The following is a 19,076-nucleotide window of genomic DNA, read 5'->3' as shown; positions in this document are numbered from 1 at the left end:
GACATATTTACTTTTGAAACTCGGGTAGGACGGATGTCCGTCCCTCCCAACTTGTGTGACAGGTTTTTAGGTCTCGGTTGTTGTCTATTGGCTGTTTTCTTGCTGGGAAGAAAGTTTGTTGAATCCCAGGCATGATGAGATCATGTTTCACTCCATTCAAATGCACCAGTACCCAGAGAACAGGAAGAGTGCTGACATACTGCACGTGCTACACACTCAGCTGCTAAACGACCCTCAACTGGATTAAACATGAGACACTTTGAAAATGTAAACCTTTAATTAATCGAATACCTCCACAAAAGAAAGTATAAGGACATGAAATATGCAATATACGTATACATCTGGTGTGCAGTGAGTGCATCTGGTGTCCCAGAAACTTTGAAAGAAAGTTTAAAGTGACAAAAAAAGCAACATTGACCCATTAGCAGGATTTCTTGATATAAGTCTTTCTGAATAGTGTACTTAAACAGCCCTCGTCCCCTTGGCCCCACTACAGTAAATGATAATTAACTGATAAAATGACTGACTAAATGATAGCTGCTCATAGTTCTGAAAGTACCATGATGACTTTGTGCTGTCTTCTTCTCCAGCCACCCCTTTCCTTTCCTCTAATTTCACCTGAAATTACCCTTAAGACTATTCCCCAAAATAAACCAGTAAGACTATATCTGCACTGCAGAGAAGGAATGTAGCTTTTGGTGCCAGAATGGCAATTGTCTCTCTTAAATCACACAGTATTTGGCAGAGCAGCGGCCAGTGCATAAGGAAAGTGCTTTGTATGAAACCCACCATATGGTGTGAATGTATGAAAATTGTGACTGGTGATTTACAGAAGCAGTCATTCTTTGTAATCTCTGCTGTTGCATGAGGTTAAGTCTCTGTCGATTAAAACTGCACCACTGGATTGGTGCCACTGAATAAGAGTTAGTTCATAGTGGCTTCAGCTAGCTCATCTGTGGCCAACACCACTGGAGGACACCATAGGCCTAATTAGGGTCCTATTAGTTATATGTTCACTGAAATGGTAATTGAACCAACAGCCAATCAAATTACACTCATTGCCTCTATGTTCCTGAAACTACTGTTGATTGGTGGAAATAGTATGGCTCGGCCCATGACCAAGATGTATTATCAATAGAGGTTTTTGAGGTATACAAACTGGACAGACAGAGGAAGAATTTTGATCAGTATTGCTGTTGTTTGCGCTGGGTGATACCAGACCTGCACATTTTTATTTTTATATTTATCTATCTATCTATCTATTTATTTTTAAATGATTGAAAATGATCTGGAATTAGTCTTCTGGTTCTTTGGATCATTTATTTAATCAATGTGAAGCATTTATTTAATCAATGTGAAGCACATACAAAAGCTATTTTGCAAAACCATGCACCTTTTGCACTTATATTTTAAAATATTGCACTGGGCAACGCTGGGGTCTGCATTAGGCAAGTCACTGCCCTGTACATCTGAGTGATGGATGTCAACTCCTTCACCTTTGTTTTGGAGAGCGTTTTCACGTTTTAATCTGCAAATCAGATGTGAATTTGACTTTACAGTAAGATACATTACATTACATTTTGACTGACACATTTGTACATTCCATGTCTTTCTTTTATATGCAGTACCTCTGATGGTCAGGAGTAGTGCAGTATATTGCAGAGAGCGGCCTGTTCTGTCAGAAGATGGACAGATTGAATATATGTTGTCTGGCTTTACTCCCTGTACTCCTTCATCTTACAATGTTTCAAAGTTGTATTATCTACTTGCAAACAGACAGAAAACCCAGAGGTAACACCCTGCATTACTGACAATCATGCTGTAGGGTGAAGTCTCACGTATGAGATAAAATGACTCTGTCATGCACACACTCTGTCTCTGACATTTAGAGCAAAGTTGTGCTAGTATTGGAGCCACACAGAGATCCACCCAACCTGTCCGACAGGTTTTTGGGTTTCTGTTTGTGTCTGCTGGTTGTTCTCTTCCTGGGCAGAAGGGCAGTAAAACCCCAGGCCGGAATGCTAGTTGTAGTTCTATCAGCTGACCTCACATTTTCCATTATTCAAATGCACAAAGATTCAAAGAACAGGAAGAGTTCTGGCAGCCTGGCTATGAATATCCTGCTGTGACTATGCACTATGTGGCCCACATGCCTACTGTTGACTTAAACAAGAGGTATAAGGAAAATGGAACTTGTAAACAAGCTGACAAAAAAAGATAAAATAACAAGAGACATGCATAATGTATATCTGAGAGGTTTAATTATAATAGGATCTACCTGCATACATTGAAAATAAAGTTTTAAAAGTTCACATCATGAGATAAGGACAACCGTAATGACTATAAAGAAGACTCATCATTATTCAAGTTACTGAATGTTTTGCTCGCTTGCCTTTTGCCCTCTGGCTCTACTAAATAAACTTTCAGTTTAATATGTAACATAATCATTATTATTATTATTATTATTATTAGTGTGGATTTGTGGGTGTAGTGGTAAATACATGTTACAGGAGCGGTCATTGTCGCCGCTCTGTGACACTGGACCAGTGATGAGGGGACAGCTGGGAAGGACAGCTGAGGCAGTGGTGCAGTAAGGCAAAGCTCCGTTGTGGGTCAGTGAGGAGTGGACACACTAGAACATACGCTCTGCCCTAATTCACTCTAGTGTTTTGTTTAATATATTCTTGCAGCAATTAAGGTATCTGCATGTGTAATGTTAGTGTGGAGAGCAACATTTCTTTTCAGATTAACTTATTTGTGAGGAAATGGCAATGGTTGGTTGTTGTTGATGATGATATATTTGCTGGTGTTTGCTGGTCTCTCATTTCTGTATGTATAATACAGTATCCCACACAGGATCACATTTGATACAGCAGATAAAAAAGAGGGCACACCACTCAAGACATAGCTGGATGACAGTCCAGAAGGCTAGAGTGACAGATGTCAAGTTGAAGTGGCATGGTGCTTTGGGATGCAGAGCGCAAATCCACATACAATAATAAGGTGAATAATACTAGTATGAGTGGCACAAAAAAAAAACCATGTCAGTCAACATGTATTGCTGAAACTACACGCTGAAGATATGGTAGATGGGCAGATTATGTGAAGCTCATGGTATGAGATATTGTGCCCTGAGCCATACCGAAACCACATGTTGAAGTTTCCGTAGTCGGAATGGTGAAGCTGTTTTTCTGTCTGTCAAAGGCCTTGATAGATGAAAAAAGATACGATGGTGGCATTGCAACCACTCCTCTTGTACCTGTACCATCTATCTTGTACCATCAGATGTGAGTTAAAGACAGTAAGGTGAAGCAGCTGAGAGAAGTCTTGCCGTTTCAGCCGCTGAGAGAAGTCTTGCCATTTCAGCCGCACCACTGTTTTCTGGGGAATGGCTGCATGATTGGGAATACATGAGTCTACACATCTCATCAATGGCTGCATGATTGGGAATACATGAGTCTACACATCTCATCAAATCTGATGTCTGAGATCATCTGAGATTTATTTGTGCACCCTGGAGTGTGTTGGACCACCATGAGGGGCAAGCTGGAGATACTGGCCTTGGTGTTCGGCATCCTCGGCCTGGTCGGCGTGGCCACCAGCACTGGTCTGCCCATGTGGCGGGTCACAGCCTTCATCGGCTCCAACATCATCGTCATGGAGACGATGTGGGAGGCCCTGTGGATGGCGTGCTACCGGCACGCCGACATCCAGATGCAGTGCAAGGTCTACGACTCGCTGCTCATCCTCAATTCGGACATCCAGGCGGCCCGCGGCCTCATGTGCACCGCCCTCGTCCTCGCCTGCATCGCCCTGCTCGTTTCCGCCTTCGCCCTGCGCTGCACCAACTGCTGCCGCGACGACCAGCGGGGTAAAAACATCACACTGGCCGTGGGAGGCTGCCTCTACCTGCTGTCCTGCTTGGCTACGCTCGTGCCCGTCAGCTGGACCGCTCACACCATCATTCGGGACTTCTACGACCAGCAGGTGCTGGAGTCGCAGAAGAGGGAGCTGGGACAGGCGCTGTACGTGGGCTGGGTGTCGGCCGCGACGCTGCTGGTGGCCGGCGCCCTGCTGCTCGCCCGCTACGCCCCCCGCAGCAGGAAAGAGGACAATGAGTACGCCCACGCTCCGGCAACGGAGGATGAGGATGAGGTGGTGGTGAAACCAGAGAGGCAAGCGTCAAGCCTCTACCGCGAGAGCCAATATGTTTGAACAGTCAGGAGGGACAGAATGGAAGAAATAGTAAACTATCACTATTCTTATTTTTAAAGTTCTAACATTTACACACTCTTAAAACGAACTTGTTGAAAACAACACAGCTTGCATTGTTTTTAACACATCTCTGTGTCCAGATAGGGACAACACAATTTGTGTTGTTTCCTTTTTTTAGTTGTTACACAATATTTGTTGAAAACAACACAGAAATGTCTGAATTGAATTGTCTTTTATTGCTATTGAATAAACATGTTACATGTGGAACCGTGTAATAGATCATAAAGACTTACTTTAACCAATAAAAGGGCACTGTCATTTTGTGGCAAGTTACAAATGACTGTTATAATCACTGCAATGACTTAGTAAGAGGAAGAGAAAGAACAATTTAGCACTTCACTTGGCCAGATATGGGATGCAGTTATAATCAATTTGTTTGGTAGTAAAATGTTTTCTCTTTCATTAGATGTAATGAAAATATTTTTCATTCTGCACTACAAAAAATGTATGATGAAAATACAGCAACTGAAACTGTTATCTGTTTCTGTCTGTGGCATGCAAAGATAATCTCCTACCCCCACACATCCCTATGACCTCAACTCTCTTTCACACACACACACACACACACACACACACACAAACATACCACAAACTAGGTGGCATCACTCCAGCCAGCATGACATAACATAATAGAAGCACAGCTATCTGATAAGGCCTGCTTGTTTTTTCAGCCCCCAGAGTGTCTCAGATGTCTCTCATTTACACTTGGCCCAGGATCCTTTTACACTAGAGACAGACAGATAAAGACATGCCAGCCGCTCTCACCCAGGCAAGAATGAGAGGAGAAGCAGGCCCACAGTGTCATGTGTTGGCACGTGGGGGAGATGAGAGACAAAACAGTGTTGATAGGTCGCCATTAACAGATACTGTACTTAACTGTCATTACTAAAGAGTTTCATGTGATGCATTTTGTTTACTGTTAAAAGATGCTGCAAGTTTAGGTTAACTTTACTGTAATTTGTACACATGAAACAGTCATTTGAATGGTATAGAATAGAGATAGAAGAGCACAACAGTATAAGCTGAATTTGAGCGTTTGCTATGTGGGAAAGTATTTAGGGCAGTTTCTTTCACTGATGGGAAACTGGAAGTATATTTTACTTCCCCTTACTTGAGAACCATTCTGGATTATGTTGCCGTATCAATTTTGTATATTGTTTATAATTTACATGTATGCAATTCAATGAAGAACAGGTTAACTTTTACAATAAGGATGATTAATTAACTTTGAAGACACATCTGGCTTCCGATATTCCCTAAGACACACCAGTGACAACAACAGTTTTTACCTCTGTTTTTTTTAAAGAGAGCCAGTATCACCAGTTTCTCTGTCTTGGGTTAATCAGATGCGTGGAAGGCAACCAAACCAGTCTGATGGCATTGCATCATTAACATATTTTCTTGGGGTGTAAAAACCCTTGACCCATTCCTCCGCGCTCATTTTGACTCAAGCTGCAGAGAGACACGTAGAGAGAGAGAGAGGCAATCAGAGGACGGCAGAGACTGGACACTCTTCCCCACTGATCTTGGCTGGTCTGTCCCCATAAATCCCAGCCATCATGGCTTACTCAGCCCCTGGGTCCTACGTGGACAAGTCCTACATGGACCGCTCGTATGGGAAGTCATATGGAGGCAGTGCCTACACGGGCGCGTACGATGAGAAGGCTGCCAAGGCGGAGGGCGAGACGATCTACGAGCAGCAGCTGGCGATGGAGAAGAAGAAGCGCCAGGACGCGCTGTGCTGCGACGTGGTGGCGCTGGTCATCGGCTTCATAGGCCTGATCGGCGTGGCGGCCGTCACGGGCCTGCCCATGTGGAAGGTGACCGCCTTCATCCAGGAGAACATCATCGTCATGGAGACCCGCTGGGAGGGCCTGTGGATGAACTGCTACCGGCAGGCCAACATCCGCATGCAGTGCAAGGTGTACGACTCCCTGCTGTTCCTCCCGCCAGACCTCCAGGCGGCCAGGGGCCTCATGTGCGCCTCGGTGGCGCTGTCCACGTTCGCCTTCGTCGTGTCAGCCGTCGGCCTCCGCTGCACCAAGCTGGTGGACTCGCGTCCGCGCACCAAGCACATCGTGCTGGTGACCGGTGGCTGCCTGTACCTCATGGGCTGCATCACCACCATCATCCCCGTCTCCTGGACGGGCCACGTCATCATCCAGGACTTCTACAACCCGCTGCTGATCGACGCGCAGCGCCGCGAGCTCGGCGAGGCGCTCTACATCGGCTGGGTGACCTCGGCGCTCCTCTTCTCGGCCGGCGTCATTCTCCTGTGCCGCCACGCGCCCCGCTCCAACGAAGAGGAGGACCCCAGCCAGGTGATCTACAGGGCTGGCTCCGCGTATGGCAACTACCAGCCGTACACCTACCAACCATACTCCTACCAGCCGCCCGGATACTACCAGCCTAACTACGGTGCTCCCCAGCCTAACTACGCCGCTCCTCCGCCCGGATCAATGGTGTACACTCCGGTGCAGTACACCTGAGTGGAGCGTGATAGACTGTGACTGTGTGGAGTGTGACTGTAACAGGGTGTCTGATGAGCGACAGTGGCTCCTTATGCTTCAATGCAATAAGGCCAGGCTGCAGTAAAAGCAGCAAAGAAATGACATAAAAACAAGCATTGGACTTGGTTGAGAGACCCAGTTTTCCAGTTTTGCTTTTCATGTCTAGTAATTTAACATGTCTCAGTGAGACAGTCAGCGTTACATTTTCTAATCATTGTCCTAATCTGAGCTTTGTTGTTTCCTGTATTTTTCATCACTTAGGCTTTCTTAGTAATTCTGTTGCTGAGAATGTCTGCTGAAGGGTCGTATAGTCACTTAGGCTTTCTTTAAGTCAATTAACTGTGTGAGTGTGTGATTTATGACATGGCGGTGTTTGGAGTAATTATGTTATGTTGAGTGGCTGCTAAAAGTTCCTGAAGTAAACCTTTGTTTACTCTGACTACCCCTCCTTCGCCATGAGGACCTGATGCACTGTGTGATAATTGTGACCTATTTTGTGTCTTACTGTATATAGTTTGGATTGTACGTTTTGCATTTATTACTACATTGTATATAATGCACTGGTCCAAGTGGATGTCAAATCAACATAAAATGAACAGACTTGAAAACATGAGCGTTGCAGTGTGATGATGTGAGACATACCTGAGGCTGATGCACCCCCTCACCTAATCACAGGCTGAACCGGTTTTACCTGTTTGTGGCCATTTTGTTGTCATACTCTGTGGGTGAAAACAAGGCCATCGCTTGAGCATTGTCACTGGAAAGGTACAAGAAATGGCCCAACCGGTAGTCACACCTGCTTCAGGAAGTTTGTCCATGTACACTGGGGCAGATGACAAACATAGCTTGGTGTGACAAATTATTTCATGGTATGACAAAGCATAATACATATAACAAAGGCTAATTATGTTACAAGCTGCTTAGTTACTAAGTGCAAAGGTTTGAAACACATTTGTGTGTATTATACTGGTGAGAAATGTGGGCAGTACACCACAGAAGTAATAGAAAGATAAAGACAAAGACAAAACAATTCAGTTCTTAATAGATTCCAAGAATCAACTGAGTGTTGTATTCCTCGATATACACAATAAAACAAAACTGTGTTGTTACAAACATGGCGATGGGCCTTTTTCTAATGCATTGAGTACTAATAATAGCTGGAGTAGTATATTCCTTTAGAAAAGGAAGAAGGACACCACCAGAATCCTGTTTCTTAGTTCTTAAGTTATTATCATGCACCTCAAGGCTGTAGCCATAGACTCAACAGGTAGAGATGAATGGCTGTTTATATGTTCTCTTTTTAAATCAGTGTCTAATAGTATTATATAGCCATGTTCGTCCCCTTTTCATATTATTATATCTAATGACATTGATTAGAGATTAATAAATTACAACCATAACTATGATGATATGAACAAAAGTCTATGCGTTGTTATAGTAAAAATAAGTCCAGATATTGTGGCCAATTTGTTTTCTTTTTTTAATTTTAAAACTTGGTCGTGCAAAATTTACATGTTTGCTCTACTTTCTTCTAATTTTGCCCCTTTGGCCTATGTGCGGCCAGATTACCATGGTTCAATATGATCATGTAAACAGTATTCAATCCAAAACAACTACACCCTAGACTAAGCTATGGCTAATTTAAACAGGATATGTCCTTATTTCCTCTTTGCTCCTTTCCACCTTGTATCCCTGCCCATCAAAGTCAAAGTCAAAGTCAAAGTCAAAGTCAGCTTTATTGTCAATTTCTTCACATGTTCCAGACATACAAAGAATTGGCATCATCATGTGCTCTCTCTCTACTATGAATGCACCAGTGTGAAAACATTAGAAATATTATTGGTAAAAAGTTTCTTGCGTGATGTTCAGAGCTGGACAACTACTGTAGCCAGTTCTATTGGTAAATTTCTTGGAGGCCCTGTACATAGTGCAATGTGTTGCAGACTGGTTTACTTTCACCAAAAATGTTTGCTCTGTCTTCATGCAATTACTGACACATTTAGCAAAATATTGTTTGTTAACCATAAAGACAGATATTCTGGGTATTATCCTGTCCATATACCACACACTACCTGCATGAAAATATTTACTGACATGGGACATGGATATCACCGTAGGTTATCCAAATAAACCCACCTATCAGACTTTGTGTTGGTTTTTCTCAGAAATGATAACACCGGTTAAGGCCAAAGGCCAGTCGTTAGTTCTATCTCTCCCGTTGTCAAGCGGGCGTATCCCAAGATTCTGATGAACTTTAGCTTTGAAACATCGCTATTTTACTTAGCCTGCTGTCATCCATCTAGCTAAAAGCCACCTCCGTCATATGCTACAATGTTGCAATGTTCTGAACGTCTGCATTTTACAGCTCGGATGCAACGTGACAGTTCATTTAAACTTCACAACGAGTTCGGCGAATTAATATACAAGTGTGATACGGCCAAAAAAATGGATCTACTTCATAGGTGTGCAGATAACATACGGTTAATGGTCGTTCTAAATTACGTAGGACAATGGGACATTCAACCAAGCAGTGGAATAAAATCATGTATTCTTTTATCCCAGTGTAAATCTGTGGGTTCTTTTATCACATTCTTTCATTTGACCCCTTGATCATTTAGTTAGTTTAAGACCCTTGAAATCATAGTCGGGCAGCCGTGGCCTATACTGGTCAGGGCTTCGGGCTTGGAACTGAAGGGTTGCCGGTTCGATCCCCGACCAGGATAAATGTGGCCGGGGGAAGTGGTTGACCACTGCTTTCCCATGCCCACATCCACGGCTGAAGTGCCCTTGAGCAAGGCACCTAACCCTCACTGCTCCCCAAGCGCCGTTGTAGCAAGGCAGCTCACTGCTCCGGGTTATTGTGTGCTTCACTTCACTGTGTGTTCACCGTGTGCTCTGTGTGTTCACTAATTCACAGATGGGATAAATGCAGAGACCAAATTCCTTGTATATGCAAGTATACTTGGCCTAAACCTGATTTACATTTACATTTACATGCTGGCCAAAGTGTGAACATACCAGTTCTCCCATGGATTGGTTGTTTTGCTTCAACAGTGCTGGCATCTATATTCTCTCTCTGTTTGCTTTATCTTTCATTTCAGTGGTGGTGGACCCTCCCAACAGGTAACGTGTGAGAGAAAATGGAGACTTCTGAATAAACAATGATGTGGCTTAGCTCAGCTCCCAGGATTGGTCTACAAAGAGTGGGCAGAGAAAGAGAGTGAGAGACAGAGAGAGAGGGCAGAGAGAGAGAGAGAATGAGAGAGGTCCAAGGGGATTCAATTTCATAGCAACAGACCACAGATCCCTCCCCTTCCATTTATTCCCCATTGCTGATCTGAGCCTGAGCCTAAGGAAAAAGGAGGAGGCTTCGGGAGCAGGTGTATATGTGTCAGTCTACCCCTCCACAGGGATGCAAAACCTCTCCACAGGGAAGTCGCTGCCTCACTGCCTCAGACACAGTGCGCAGTTTCCAACAGCCACCACATAGACCATACACACACACAGGCCAACAACCACCCAAAGGATCAACAAACCAGAGCCAGACAGAGAAGAGAGGAATAAGGACCACCTGCCTCCAACATTCAGATGAGTACACACTGGAACTAGGAGAGGAGAATAAGAAAGACCTGGCGTAGATGTTTAGTCTCTGAGTCTCACACCAAAGGCAGGACAACAGAGCTCAGGGCTGTTGAGCTTTTCCCAGGACAGACTGTTGAGAACACTGTGAGTAAGAGAGGGAGATAGAGGAGCTGAAGGACCAAAGGAGAAGCAGAGTGAGAGGATGCCCAACGCGGCGCTGGAGGTGGCGGCCCTGTGCCTGACGCTCATCGGCCTCATCGGCTGTGCGGCCAGTACGGGCATGCCGCAGTGGCGTGTGACGGCCTTTATTGGCGAGAACATCATCGTCATGGAGACGCGCTACGAGGGCTTGTGGATGAACTGCTTCCGGCAGGCGGACATCCGCATGCAGTGCAAGGTGTACGACTCGCTGCTGGCCCTGCCGCCGGACCTCCAGGCGGCCCGAGGGCTGATGTGCTGCGCGGTGGCGCTGGGCGGCCTGGGCTTCCTGGTCAGCATCGTGGGCATGCAGTGCACAGGCTGCATCCGCGACAACGACAGCGCCAAGCGCATGGTGCTCATCATCGCCGGCTGCATGGTGATCGGCGCGTGCATCTGCTGCATCGTCCCCGTCTCCTGGACGGGCCACGTCATCATCCGCGACTTCTACAACCCGCTGCTGATCGACGCGCAGCGCCGCGAGCTCGGCGAGGCGCTCTACATCGGCTGGGTGTCCGCCGCCTTCCTGTTCGCCGGCGGCTGCGTGTTCGTCTGCTGCAGCATTCCCCGCGACGACGACTACGACGACCCACGGAAGCCGTACCGCAAGGCCCCGTACACGCCCTACGTGTCCTACACGCCTCAGCCTCTGCTGTCCGCACCCGTGGCCAGGCCCCAGACCATGTACAGCTACCCATCCCAGCACCCCTCCGTGCAGTACTCCGTACAGCCCTCCAGACAGCCCTCCTTCCAGCATTCCATCCCGCAGTCCCTGCCGCCGTCCCTGCCCCAGTCCATGCCGCCGTCCAGGCAGCCGTCCCTGCAGCCCTTCAGGCACCCGTCAATCCACAGCAAAGTGGCCTATCTGTAGATGTCCAGCACCAGCCACAGACCTCAGCAGACCTGGAGCATGGAGCCATAGCTGCCTCCGGACTGGATCTGTTCTTTGTCCCACATTTCAACTTAAATAAGGAAGTAATGACTTTTATGACTGTGGAAGAGATTTTGTATTCTACATGATTTACTTTTACATTTCAACACTATAGACACAGATGATGAAAGAAGGATTGGGAATTGTGTCATAACCTGATTCTCTGCTTACAAAAAAACATCAGCAATTATTGGTAGGTATAGAATTCCAAGAGAAAATCTAACATTATTTTTGGTAAGTTGATAATCAACTGCCTCTTAATGCACACAGTTGACAGAAATTCCTGAATGATGACCTTCATTTTGTTCACAAGTGTGCAAAAAGCCACTGATATTTGTTATGGCATTGAATATACAGAGTACAGTATACTTTCTTGCAGTTTCAGTTATTTACATTCTTTGCATTAAAACATTTACATTCAAATTGACACTTTGTTCAAAAACATTAACAACATTTTGTTAGTGATTTAATAAAAATTATATTTGTTAGCATAGCATGCGGGGAGAATGTGGTGACATGGCAAGTCTTTGTTTTCCTTCTCTTTGTCTTGAGTGTTGTTTACATGAGTGTCATGGTGATCTGTGTGTTTTACGGCCTCAGTATCTGTTGAGGACAAGCCTGGATTACATGTGGAGTGCTGTTCTACAGCAAAGTAAATGAGGGTGTTACACATTTTTAATGTTGATGTATTGCCTCAGTTGATATGTTTTATAATGTGGGACGTGGGTGTCAATTAATTAATGTCTTCAAAAGAGTTGTTGTCTACAGCAGGAGACATTTATCTAGCACTTCCTTGTAGAAACGCAGCATGTTATGGTCTGTGACTACAACAACAGGGCTTGCCTGGGGCAACATCCTAGTCAGTGGTTACTTAACTAAGGACTGGCCATAATAGGGACAAAAGCATTGGTATGAGTAGTTTGACCATTTAGGTAAAAAGAAAGGCACACAGGCTGACTAAGGGTCTAACAAAATAACAGGTTGTGTATGTAAGAATAAAATCTGAGTTAGTGACAGTTTAGCGATCAAACAGGCGAAGGCCACTTCCATTCACATAGCTATTTGTTTAAAGATTACTATCAGTGACACTGCAGGAAGACTGACTTAAAAATAGTTTAACACTCCCAAAAGTTTGTAACTCAGTGGATTAATGTATAACTTGGTGTAAAATAAAGTTTCACACATGATTTGACTTATCAAGCTGTTTATGACTTTGTAATTATCACTTAATTATCATGTCATTATCTATTTAGCTGTGATGAGAAACAACAAGTTTGACTTTCCACCTCTCAACAGAAATAAACTGTATCTTACAAGTGTGCTAGCCAATAACAAACAATCAGGTGTCAGTTGTACTCTTGAAGTATCAACAAACCCTGACAGCGTTTATCTTGTTTACATTTTATATTGGATTGGATGCAATTCAAAGACAATGTTATCTCAGTATGATGACCCTCCATCAGAACTGTCATAATAAATGTAACAATTCAATCAGGAAAAATGCCTTTGCTAAGGAACTCTACCTCTCCCTAGTGGTGACAGAGAGTGATCCTTATAAGTGATCCTTATGCTGCTGCTATATTGCTCAGGGATGCGAATTTGAGGACATGTGGAACATTATCTTACTCTATATGACTGACTTGTTCCTGAAATACAAAAGCAAGCTCACAGCTTTACCCCGAGCTCCGAAGAACAGTTGGCATGTCAAACAACCACAGGCATCTTATTGTCCTGAGTTTAAAGCAACTTGCATGCAGTGATGATTAGATGTGAGATAGTACAGTATTGCCCGTAGGGCTGGGACAACGCGTCGACGTAATCGATGACGTCGACGCAAAAAATACGTCGACGCAAAATATGAGCGTTGATTTGTCAAGCATAACGTGTGCTGTGTTGCTAAATATTTTTAATTTTACACCTTCAGTGTTTTCCATACGTTCCATACGTCCATACGTTGACTAATCTGTGGCTGGGCACCACGAAATTAAAAACCGGCCACCACACATTGATAGAACACATTGCTCTATGTTGTAGCCTTTCCTCGCCCCGCCCGCTCTCTCTCGTAACGAGCCCGCTGCTCCTCTCCATGTGCATTTAACAAAATATTCACGATTGTTGTTGCCACATAAAAGCACTGCATAGAACAGTGGGCTAAATTGCTATTAAATCCGCTTAGCATCGTGACCATGCTGTGCAAATTTGTTCAAAACTGCTGCATTAAAAGTTAAAGTAAACTCTAAACTCTGCTAAGATCTTATCACAACATAGTACATTGAGGAGACTAAACTAAGTTAAGTTACAGTATGCAATCAAGCAGTATCTCAAAGCTAACGTTAGAATACTGTTTGGATGTCAAGTTTAGCATGCTTACTTGCAGCTGCTTGTATCATGCAGGGCTCATTTTATTGACTTGGAATGTTTGCAAAATCCCGATGTAAATGGAAAAGTGTTTTCCAAGAGTGCTTGTCCAAAGGAGAAGTATAGGCCCTACGAACCGTTATTTGAACTGACTACGTTATGAATTGCATCCACACATCAGCAGCCTTTTAACTGTGTTAATGTTAATTACAAGGATTCCCACACGAACGTCTTAAAATGACAGGCACTCAATTAATTGACATACACTACTGAACTTTATTGAATGCTACCTCTGACTAAGAATGCATTACTTTGCACTTGTATAGGCGTAGTCTTATTTTGGAATCTTAAGAGCAATAAACAAATATTGCAATGTTAAAAAATTCATGTTTTTTCATTCAGATATGTAAATAAACATGTATAAGTTGCTATTATAGTGAATTAATGGGGAGATAATCGATAATCGAATCGAATCGAAATCGAATCGGACTGAAAAAATGAATCGTTAGATTAATCGATGCATCGAAAAAATAATCGCTAGATTAATCGTTTAAAAAATAATCGTTTATCCCAGCCCTAATTGCCCGCTAATGAAGGTGGGTATGCGAGACAGAACTCTTTGTGCTCTAATTGTACTGTGTGTGTGTCAGTGACAAGACTGTGGAGGCATTCAAGACTACACTGTTCAGCGTTCACACTACTAAATTACAGTCAAGTGTCCTCTTATGTGTATGTAATTAAGTTTGTATAGTTATTTTATATCCACATTTACAAATGCCACCACTGACAAAATAATGGTAGAAGGGGTGTAAGAAACTACCAGCTTGAACATTTTTATATCAGTCTCTACCTCTCCCTAGTGGTGACAGAGAGTGCTACATCTGGGAAATTATTTTGCTCTGTTGACTTTGTGTGTGTTTATTGTTCAAACACACACAAATTCAGACTCTTAAGGCCAACACCCACTGGCAACGACATTCACATCATTGGATTTGAAGCTCGAGAGATAAAACAATTTTCCAAATTTTGACATTGACGCCTGTGTGACTCTACCAGTGGGCTTTGCCCTGTTAAAAGTAATAAGGCTCTAAACTTTGCTGTCACCTGACGGGCGTCAGACTCCTTATGCTGCTGCTATATTGTTACCGCATTTGTGTGAATTGTAAACTGTTCCAGTGATTAAACAGTGCTAGTACCAGACACGTGATGTTTTGGAAATCAGGAGCCGAGAGGCCTGAGCCAGCATGGCCCGAGGAACAGTAAACACACCATCAGCAGAGACCCGGTTGACCCCCATCCCTCTGGACCAATCACAGCTGCCTGTGGCTGCTCTCCCAAAATAGACCCATAGTGCCACTCTCATTCTCATGAACAAACGACTTCACATTTCACCTGAGAGAGAGCGAGAGAGCTGGGTGTAGAGGTGCTCACAACGGGGCGTCAGTGTGGCACTAATGCTCTTATTCTGGGACTGCTTCCAACACCTCCATCTGAGGGCCGCTCTGGAGCTAAGCACAGGGCCATTTGTGCTGCTTTTGGTTCAGTCATTTAATGGTAATTAGTTTTGAGAGGATACTGATATACAGTACTTGAGTATAGAGGACAGGGGGAAGAGAAGAGAGGAGGGTGAAAAACGGAGAGAGGAGTGAAGGAGAAGGGATAAACAGGCTGAAGTAAGGAGTGACGACGAAAAGGATGGTGCAAGGATCATCTGAGCTCATCGCCGTGTGCCTTGGCATGGTCGGCCTCTTTGGGGCGGCCGCCGTCACCGGAATGCCCATGTGGAAGGTCACGGCCTTCATCGAGGAGAACATCATCGTCATGGAGACCCGCTGGGAGGGCCTGTGGATGAACTGCTACCGGCAGGCCAACATCCGCATGCAGTGCAAGGTGTACGACTCCCTGCTGTTCCTCCCGCCAGACCTCCAGGCGGCCAGGGGCCTCATGTGCGCCTCATTGGCGCTGTCCGGCGTGGGTCTGCTGCTGGCCCTGGCAGGCCTGCAATGCTTCTCCTGCTTGCGAGAGCAGCCACGGCTGAAGCGCACCCTGCTGATGGTGGCGGGCGGCATGCAGCTTCTGGCGTCCGTCTGCGTCTTCATCCCCGTCTCCTGGACGGGCCACGTCATCATCCGCGATTTTTACAACCCGCTGCTGAACGACGCACAGCGCCGTGAGCTCGGGGAGGCGCTCTACGTCGGCTGGGTGACTGGCGCTGTCCTGTTCGCCTCGGGCCTGGCGTTTCTGTGTCGCCGGCACGCCTTAACCGAGCAGGGCTCGTTCGACGTGTACCATCCCGGTGCCAAGCCCACCCTCACCCGCTTCCACCCACTGTCCAGCACGGTCAGCTCGGTCGGACACCAGCCACTGCTGATAGACCAGACCAGCTTCCTCCACCCACATCCATCAGTCCACAGCATGGCTATCACACCTCAAGGAGGATACCCTCAACCCACCCAGTACCACCCGCAGTTCATTCCCCCCGGAGCACCCATGTTGTATAATGGAAGCATCATGGCATCGCACCCATCCTCATATGCATCTCATGTAGTTGGGGGACAGGCGACCCCGATAGAATTTCTCTCCCACAGCCAGCAATCCACACCTTACACAGCGAGTCATGGGATGACGCCATACGCTTCATACAACTCCACTTCTAGCTACCACCCTGCCCCGCAAAACCCTGTGTTTATTGGATACAACTACTCCAGGGTGCAAGCCCCCAGCTCCACAACCAGCTCAGGGATGCGAATTTGAGGACATGTGGAACATTATCTTACTCTATATGACTGACTTGTTCATGAAATACAAAAGCAAGCTCACAGGTTCTTTACCCCGAGCTCCGAAGAACAGTTGGCATGTCAAACAACCACAGGCATCATATTGTCCTGAGTTTAAAGCAACTTGCATGCAGTGATGATTAGATGTGAGATAGTACAGTATTGCCCGCTAATGAAGGTGGGTATGCGAGACAGAACTCTTTGTGCTCTAATTGTACTGTGTGTGTGTCAGTGACAAGACTGTGGAGGCATTCAAGACTACACTGTTCAGCGTTCACACTACTAAATTATTACTGTCTGGGATGCCACGGTCAGACCAAATCTAGTGCCAGGAATTACCACTCAGTAGTAACAGTCAAGTGTCCTCTTATGTGTATGTAATTAAGTTTGTATAGTTATTTTATATCCACATTTATAAATGCCACCACTGACAAAATAATGGTAGAAGGGGTGTAAGAAACTACCAGCTTGAACATTTTTATATCAGTCTAAATCAGTGTATTGTTGACCATATAAACAGACATGCCCCCATCAGATAGGATCAGTTTGTTTGCATAAACATTGTGAAACCCCACTACTGTTATGAAGACAGACCAACACTTTTACAAACAAAATCTTAAAGCAACTATGATAAACTAAATGGCAATATGAATGTACATTGTAATTACATAAGTATGTATCCACTTTGATATGATTAATGAGTAAAACCTAAGCCATTCCTAAGTGTTGTTGTTTATTTTCTATGATCAGTTTTGCTTGTTTGTGTTAATATTTAAACAGAATAGATATGCAAGAACTTGTTTTCACCAGGAGATGGAAACAGAGAGCCCTGGGCCCTGGAGGCTCCTGGAGTGTGTCTGCTACACTAATAGTACAGTTCTTGTGTGGTCTACATGTCCAACCTGAAGAGCAGAATTGTGAAAATATCAAAATAATTAGACTAGATCCATGCAAACATTTGGATTTTGTTGATCCTTGTGCATGTGCACCTAATTAACTTTTTAAATACTGTACAACCACCCTCACTCGCCTTCTCACTTGAAATACCACACAGTAGCCTACAGAACTGCCTCTTCATCATAATCTTTCTCATAATGCATGCAAATCCACAGTGAGCCATATAAACAAACATCTTTCTTATCCATTAATAATTTCCTGGATCACTCCACCAGCGTAAAGTAACGTTGCAAATAATAACGTTGCCAGTGCCACTAAATACACCATCCGTGACCCCGAGGACCTAGAGAAGGTGATCCATTTTTGTTTGTTTGTTTGTTTTCAGTGGAATCCATATTAGATAAACAGGGGTGATGCTGTGAAGCTATTGTTGTTCTGCATTTCAGAAGCCTGAGCACATGCGCCAAGAAGTCGAGTATGGATCTAGGATAAACATCTGAAAAAAGCAATCAGAGTCGGACAAGTATTCTACTGCATCTTCCAAGGACTTTTCTCCAACAAAATGGATTCCTAATGTGGGTGGCCTTATTGTAATGTGGGTTAAAGTGCAAGAGGGCAAAGTAATTGGTTATCTCTCTATCAGACTGTGGTAAATAAAACTGTTGGGGAGGTAGTTTAATCTTTCAGTGAGCGTCAGTGCCCGTTGCGGAGATTAGATCTGCGTTTCCATCAGGACTAGAGCAAAGATTTAATCATTCCTCGGTGTACCAAAGCAAAGACGTTGTCGGGGTCGACTGTTGCCAGATTTGAAGTTAATCTTCCGAACATATCCATGTTTGCGGATCAACGGCTTGCCCGTGCCCTCGTTTGAGTACGCGCACGGAGAAGGACGCGCTCGTCTACCCGAGGTTCACCGACCTGAGTTTCTGCTCAGTTCGAGTCTGCCCCAGGAGGAATTTATTATGGATGTACGAATGGACAACTTGAGATGGAGACAGCTCGACTTCTTCGGATGTTTGGTGTAGTAGGGTATCACAAGGATGTCCTCTGTGATTTGGTCAATTACTAACAGCTTAAGAAGCATCATTGTCACGGACTGTTTAATGGAGAAGATACCGGTTCGATGCCAATTGTTCATCCATGACGGATACAGGAATCGTAAAATTGCCAGCATGAATTAAAACTATAAGAATCAATGTTAAAATCGATTCTTCAACGTGTACCATGGCGAAAAGGATGGGACTGTTATTTTCGCTGCTGTACTTGGTGGCAGAGTTTGGTCTGAGTTCGCAGCAAGTCCTTAGAATCGGTAAGTGCTTTTATAGCACCGTCAATACTGCTTTAGTTTTCAACCTCTTTTAGCAGTTGCTCTGGAAATGTACGAATTCGTGAAAATTGGAAGGGAAGAATTAACTAGTTGTCATATGGATTGTCAATTATGAAGTTATCCATGATGGCAAAAATCTCACATAGGCTAGTTTCTCATTATTATAACTAGCTGATGATTTTCACTACCAGGTGCATATGAAACGCTTGATTCTCCACTGT

At 44.6% G+C, this 19,076-nt stretch overlaps 5 protein-coding genes across 6 annotated transcripts in view; all 5 read left to right on the top strand.

Annotated features, from left to right (window-relative positions):
• The first annotated feature begins 3,172 nt into the window (after positions 1 to 3,172).
• LOC143121743 (claudin-4-like) lies at positions 3,173 to 5,599 on the top strand. Its single transcript, XM_076282308.1, has one exon. The coding sequence runs from the start codon at positions 3,535 to 3,537 to the stop codon at positions 4,213 to 4,215; it is 681 nt and encodes a 226-aa protein (XP_076138423.1). The 5' UTR covers positions 3,173 to 3,534; the 3' UTR covers positions 4,216 to 5,599.
• A 125-nt stretch (positions 5,600 to 5,724) lies between these two features.
• cldn8.2 (claudin 8.2) lies at positions 5,725 to 7,395 on the top strand. The gene has a single exon (XM_076282306.1). It carries the CDS (start codon positions 5,835 to 5,837, stop codon positions 6,762 to 6,764), a length of 930 nt encoding a protein of 309 aa, XP_076138421.1. The 5' UTR covers positions 5,725 to 5,834; the 3' UTR covers positions 6,765 to 7,395.
• Positions 7,396 to 10,055: 2,660 nt separating this feature from the next.
• Positions 10,056 to 12,692, top strand: cldn8.1 (claudin 8.1). Its single transcript, XM_076282304.1, has one exon. The coding sequence runs from the start codon at positions 10,570 to 10,572 to the stop codon at positions 11,434 to 11,436; it is 867 nt and encodes a 288-aa protein (XP_076138419.1). The 5' UTR covers positions 10,056 to 10,569; the 3' UTR covers positions 11,437 to 12,692.
• Positions 12,693 to 15,241: 2,549 nt separating this feature from the next.
• On the top strand, positions 15,242 to 17,354 carry LOC143121739 (claudin-8-like). Its single transcript, XM_076282303.1, has one exon. The coding sequence runs from the start codon at positions 15,550 to 15,552 to the stop codon at positions 16,606 to 16,608; it is 1,059 nt and encodes a 352-aa protein (XP_076138418.1). The 5' UTR covers positions 15,242 to 15,549; the 3' UTR covers positions 16,609 to 17,354.
• Positions 17,355 to 17,431: 77 nt separating this feature from the next.
• Positions 17,432 to 19,076, top strand: part of LOC143121737 (glutamate receptor ionotropic, kainate 1) — a 32,925-nt gene continuing 31,280 nt past the window's right edge. For both annotated transcript variants that reach the window (XM_076282301.1, XM_076282302.1), the window contains exon 1: positions 17,432 to 18,837. In XM_076282301.1, the coding sequence (XP_076138416.1) occupies positions 18,753 to 18,837 (85 nt within the window). In that variant the 5' untranslated portion in view covers positions 17,432 to 18,752. The remainder of the gene's footprint in view (positions 18,838 to 19,076) is intronic.

Source organism: Alosa pseudoharengus, unplaced genomic scaffold (assembly GCF_046254945.1).
Source record: "Alosa pseudoharengus isolate Yale_2024_CS ecotype anadromous, Long Island Sound unplaced genomic scaffold, YU_APseudo_1.1 YU_APseudo_1.1_scf_13, whole genome shotgun sequence".
NCBI classification, from domain to species: Eukaryota; Metazoa; Chordata; class Actinopteri; order Clupeiformes; family Clupeidae; genus Alosa; species Alosa pseudoharengus.
Note: the sequence above shows the minus strand (reverse complement) of the source record. Positions and strands in the feature narration are given on the sequence as shown.